Genomic DNA, 4,869 nt, shown 5'->3' with positions numbered 1-4,869 from the left:
AGTTCGTTTTATTGTCATGTTAAACAGAACCTATAATTAATCAGAGTTTAATAAAAAGTCTAGATCAGATACCCATCTTCGATCTTAAATAAAACTTTTTCAATAATTGAGTCAAACCAGCAATATTTTAACTATTATCTAATTTGAAAATATATCGACCACATGTTATGAAAATATCAGCAACCTGGCTAATAGTGTATTCTGTCAATAAATAAATATTCGATTCCAGTTGATTATTATTATACCCCTTTTGAAAAAAATTATCCTTAAATATAAATATATTTGTAATTATCATATATATTTATAATTATTTTAAGAAAAATGGTAAATAGTGCGAAGGGATATTTGTGCGAAATGTGAATGCTACGAATGACTTTATTTTATTTTTGGAAACAAATTACATTATAATCGGACGGTGGTTATAAACTTATATATCATCAATCATTTCTCTCTCTCATTTATTATTTATTTTTATGAAACAAATAACAAGATTGTAAATAAAGTAATGGCCATAGAACTAGAACCATCTAGAAAACCTTCTCTTCAGAATCGTTAATTCCATATCTTCCCTTTGATAATATTGTAAATTGAACAAAATTTTCATGTAGTAACAACACCATTTAAGGATCTACAATAGTTTAGTCTTTTTGCAATATTAAATGGCTGAGTTCTTAAAAGAAAATTAATTTTTGAAGTAGTGAGTATTGAGGCAGATGATATGAGGGTCTCAGGCTCTTAGAGGCGTGAAGCCAAACAGATTAAAATGCGAAACAATTCAATTAATTTAATCCAATAACAACCATAAACTACAGCATACAGACGTGTGCATATTCGTGCAAGTGAGATTCGTAACATACAACATCCCTCTTATTTAAAATATATAATTTATTAATACTATATCATTTTAACTTAAAAAATGAAATGTCAATATAAAAAGTCAACATTTATACATAAGGTAATTCAATAATAATCTTAATATAGTTAACTTTGCTTAATTTAGATAGATGAAAGAAGTGTATGCTATTTTTGTTTAATTTTTTGTTGGGCAAATATTATATTTTGATAGAACAAATTTAGAGTGAAAAACTAGTGTCCATTTAAGGTGTTATAAATATTGAAAATATTTGAAAAGTTTAAAATGAATTATATTTTAAGCGATAAATTGTTATTAAAAAAATGATAATTTGTTTTGACCAAATAATAGTTTCTTTTACAGTGAGTAGAGAATTTGATACCCATATTTATCTCTATAGTTAGGCCTATAATAAGATAAGTGTACTAAACGGATTATATGTGTGTGAGCATTTGAGTAAGAGTCACTCACTCCAAGCAAGCATTGCCATTTGACGATAAGACAAACACAAAAACAAACAAAGAGGAAATGGGCTGTGGTTCCTCTAAACGTATCGACGCAACCGCACCCCTCGTTTACCAACCACCACCGACGAGTTTCGCTGTTTTCGATATCAACGCCATCGAAGAGCCGTGGCTAAAACATCTCAACAACAACAACAACAACAATAACAACAACATATCTCAAGATAAACCTTCACTCCCTCCTCCTATTCTTCAAATTCTCGATGCCACTGAAAAATCTCCCCAATCTTGGGATGAAGTTAGCAAAACACTCCAACACCTCAAACCAACAGTTCAACCACCACCAACACAATCACCACCGCCACTACAGTCACCACAACAACAACCTCAACCTCAACCTCCTCGCAAGGTTGCTTCGTTCCACACACTCGAAGAGTTAGATTCAAAATTAACCCCAATCAAAGGGCAATCACCAGAATCGACGAACGAAGTTGTTGTTAATGGCGTTAAAGAAGAAGAGAATCGATTGATGAAAACAATGAAACCTTCGTTGTCTTCGAAATTGAAGGACAACATATTCATAGTGAAAGACAGATTGGAAAAGCAAAAAGAAGAGAGAGAATCGAATTTGGAGAGGCTAAGGAGGGACCCACTAAGTAACTACCCAGAAAAATGTCCACCTGGCGGAAACGACGCCGTAGTGATATACACAACGTCGTTAGGAGGAGTTAGAAAAACGTTCGATGATTGCAACAGAGCGAGAGATTTATTGGAAAACCAGAGAGTAATATTCGACGAGCGTGACGTGGCACTTCACGGAGAGTTTTTAAAAGAGGTTAAAGAGTTGTTATTAACGGAAGAGGAAATAGAATTAGGGAATGGGGTAGTGTTACCGAGGGTATTTGTGAAGGGGAGGTATTTGGGTGGGTTGAAGGAGTTGGTTGAGTTGAATGAAACGGGTAGACTAGGGAGGATATTGAATGCGACACGTGTGGAGAGAGGGGTTGGGAGACAAGGGTGTGGTGGGTGTGGTGGTGTTAGATTTGTTCCTTGTTTGGATTGTGGTGGTAGCTGCAAAATGGTGCTTAATAATACTCATCAAGTGCAGAGGTGCCTCAAGTGTAATGAGAATGGCTTAGTCCATTGCCCTGCTTGTCTTTGACTTTCAATTTGCTGTATTCATGTTACTACTCTTTTCTTCATCAATAAAATCCTACTCTCAACTTTTATTATCTAATCAGATTAAATCATTCTTAAGCTTAAACTCATTCTATGGATTAGAAATAACGAACTTCCGAAATTGTCTATGTTTGTAGAATTATGATAAATTCTTTATAATTATTGCAATTACGTCGTCATCGAGGATACAAGATGGTTGGGTTATATGTTGAAAATGCTAACGTATACACTCACTTTGTTTGTTTAAAATGATTTTTGTGTAATTTTTTTAAAAATAATCAAAATTGTTTTATACTTAATTATTATCAATTAAAAAAGTAATTTTGATATTTAATATTAAGTATAATAAAAATGACTTTATTTATTAAAAAAATATCTTTCAAAAATAATTTTTATTAAAAAAAAATTTCAAATAATTTTTTATTTTAACCGTTTTAAAAAAAATTATTTAAAGAAAATTGTAATAAATAAATAGAATACTTAAAATAATATTTTAAAATAAATTATTTAAACTAAACTTTTATTTGAATTTTATTTTTATTTTTTTAAATATTATAAAAACTATTTTTCAGAAAATCTTAAACAGACTAACAATTATTATTTTTTAATGCTTTTTCTATATAACACTATTATTCAGGGTAAGAACTTTTCTTGTAAAAATAATTTTTTTGGTACAGTAAAATAAATAATTTATTATATACTATTAGCCATCAAATGAGAAATATACGGCAACGAAACAACAAACGAAAGGGCAACGAGATAAATATCTATATTTGGACCGTAGAGCAGATGGTTCAAATCCAAACTAATTCAAATGAAAACTACAAACCGATCTAAATAAATAAAAAATGGTATAAAATTAAATATTACTAAAATGTTTGAATCTTTTATTTTTTTGAAAACGACTCGAATTAGATTAAGAATTCAGTTTTAAAAATCAAATTTGAATTAAATTGCATATATATATTTGCTAATATTTATTTATTTTTATTAATATATGATATTGTATTAAATTATTATTTATTAATTTTAATTATTTTTGAATAACACTTATTTGTTTAATTTCATATATTTTTATTTTTATTTCATATATTTAAAATATAATTGATCAAAGTTGTTTTGTAATGTTAATTTGTAGTAAAGTAATTTTATAATATTAATATTAAAATAATGTTTTATAAAGTTGCAATTTAAATCAATCGAAATCCAATTTAGCTTAAACTGTAATAATGTGGATTGGATCAAAATGGATTTTGTTTTGGTTGTCATTCAAACAAAATCAAACTGTGTGTAAATTAATCTTCAAATCAAATGAATTTTTATCTCATAACTAATAAAAACTGGATGTAAACACTTCTATCATGTAGTATGTCAATAAGTTGTAGCATCTTTCGGTGGGTGCTAAAATTAATGGATTGTATGATATTAATGAATCATTTAGAAAACAAAATGTAGCATAAGTTATATACTTCTTTGTCTCAATATCAATGAGTTATACTTCCTCCTCTCAAACACTAAGATTTATAAAGAAATTATCAAAACCTTATAATTTATTTTTTCTTTTTTCAGTAACACTTGTAAGTTTTGTAAAAATTCACAGGCTTCTTTCAACTTGTAAGCATGTATTTGGATAAACGTTTAAAATGCATATTTGTGTCCCAATGCATAACACTTAATGTAGAATTTAGAATCTACAAAGCTTTTCAATGGATTCGCACATATACAATTGGTATGCAAACATACACTAAATCTATAAAGTACTTTGATTTATTAAAAAAATTAATGGTACGAACTCATTAAAATCTAACTTAAAAAGTATATATTTTTTTAAAAAATTCTGAAAAGTTATTACATTTTAAAATATCAATTCAATACCTCCTTTAATTAAGTATTGTAATACTCAACATGACATGGGCTTAGAGAATTGGCCTTATAATCTATTTTGAAAATTTGGAAGCCTTTCTTTTCAGTATCATTTTAAAATTAATGATCATTTTCTAAGTTTGAAATAAATTATAATTTTCACTAATAAAAATAGTGGGTGAAAGATGGATTAAATTTAAAAAAGGGATGGATTAAATTTAAAAAAGGGCCCAACCGGGTTCGAACCGGTGACCTCTTGATCTGCAGTCAAATGCTCTACCACTGAGCTATGGACCCAATGGTGTTAGTTCTGCATTCATGATTTCTATAGAGTATATAATTCTTTTTCAATTATTTTCTTTGGGTACATTCTTAATTTCTAGTTTTTGGTTTTATGTGCGATCTTTATTTCGTATCAGTAAATACCTTCGGGCGTGTAATGATTAAAATAAAAAACTATGAGGCTTTTAATTAAAAAAAAAACTATGAGGCTTTTAATTAAAAAAAAAA

At 28.4% G+C, this 4,869-nt stretch overlaps 1 protein-coding gene and 1 non-coding gene across 2 annotated transcripts; one reads left to right on the top strand and one right to left on the bottom strand.

Moving 5' to 3' along the window:
* The first annotated feature begins 1,276 nt into the window (after nucleotides 1-1,276).
* On the top strand, nucleotides 1,277-2,554 carry LOC101513133 (uncharacterized). Its single transcript, XM_004513695.4, has one exon. It carries the CDS (start codon nucleotides 1,382-1,384, stop codon nucleotides 2,477-2,479), a length of 1,098 nt encoding a protein of 365 aa, XP_004513752.1. The 5' UTR covers nucleotides 1,277-1,381; the 3' UTR covers nucleotides 2,480-2,554.
* Nucleotides 2,555-4,584: 2,030 nt separating this feature from the next.
* Nucleotides 4,585-4,656, bottom strand: TRNAC-GCA (transfer RNA cysteine (anticodon GCA)). Its single transcript has one exon. It is a non-coding gene; the product is annotated as a tRNA-Cys (tRNA).
* Nucleotides 4,657-4,869: the final 213 nt, after the last annotated feature.

The sequence above is a fragment of the Cicer arietinum genome, chromosome 3 (assembly GCF_000331145.2).
Source record: "Cicer arietinum cultivar CDC Frontier isolate Library 1 chromosome 3, Cicar.CDCFrontier_v2.0, whole genome shotgun sequence".
Lineage (NCBI taxonomy): Eukaryota > Viridiplantae > Streptophyta > Magnoliopsida > Fabales > Fabaceae > Cicer > Cicer arietinum.
The sequence above is the reverse complement of the archived record's forward strand: the minus strand, read 5'-3'. Positions and strand labels throughout refer to the sequence as shown.

Bases quoted from the DNA above. Each gene is read 5' to 3' on its own strand.
- LOC101513133 (XM_004513695.4), top strand. From the start codon at position 1,382: ATGGGCTGTGGTTCCTCTAAACGTATCGACGCAACCGCACCCCTCGTT.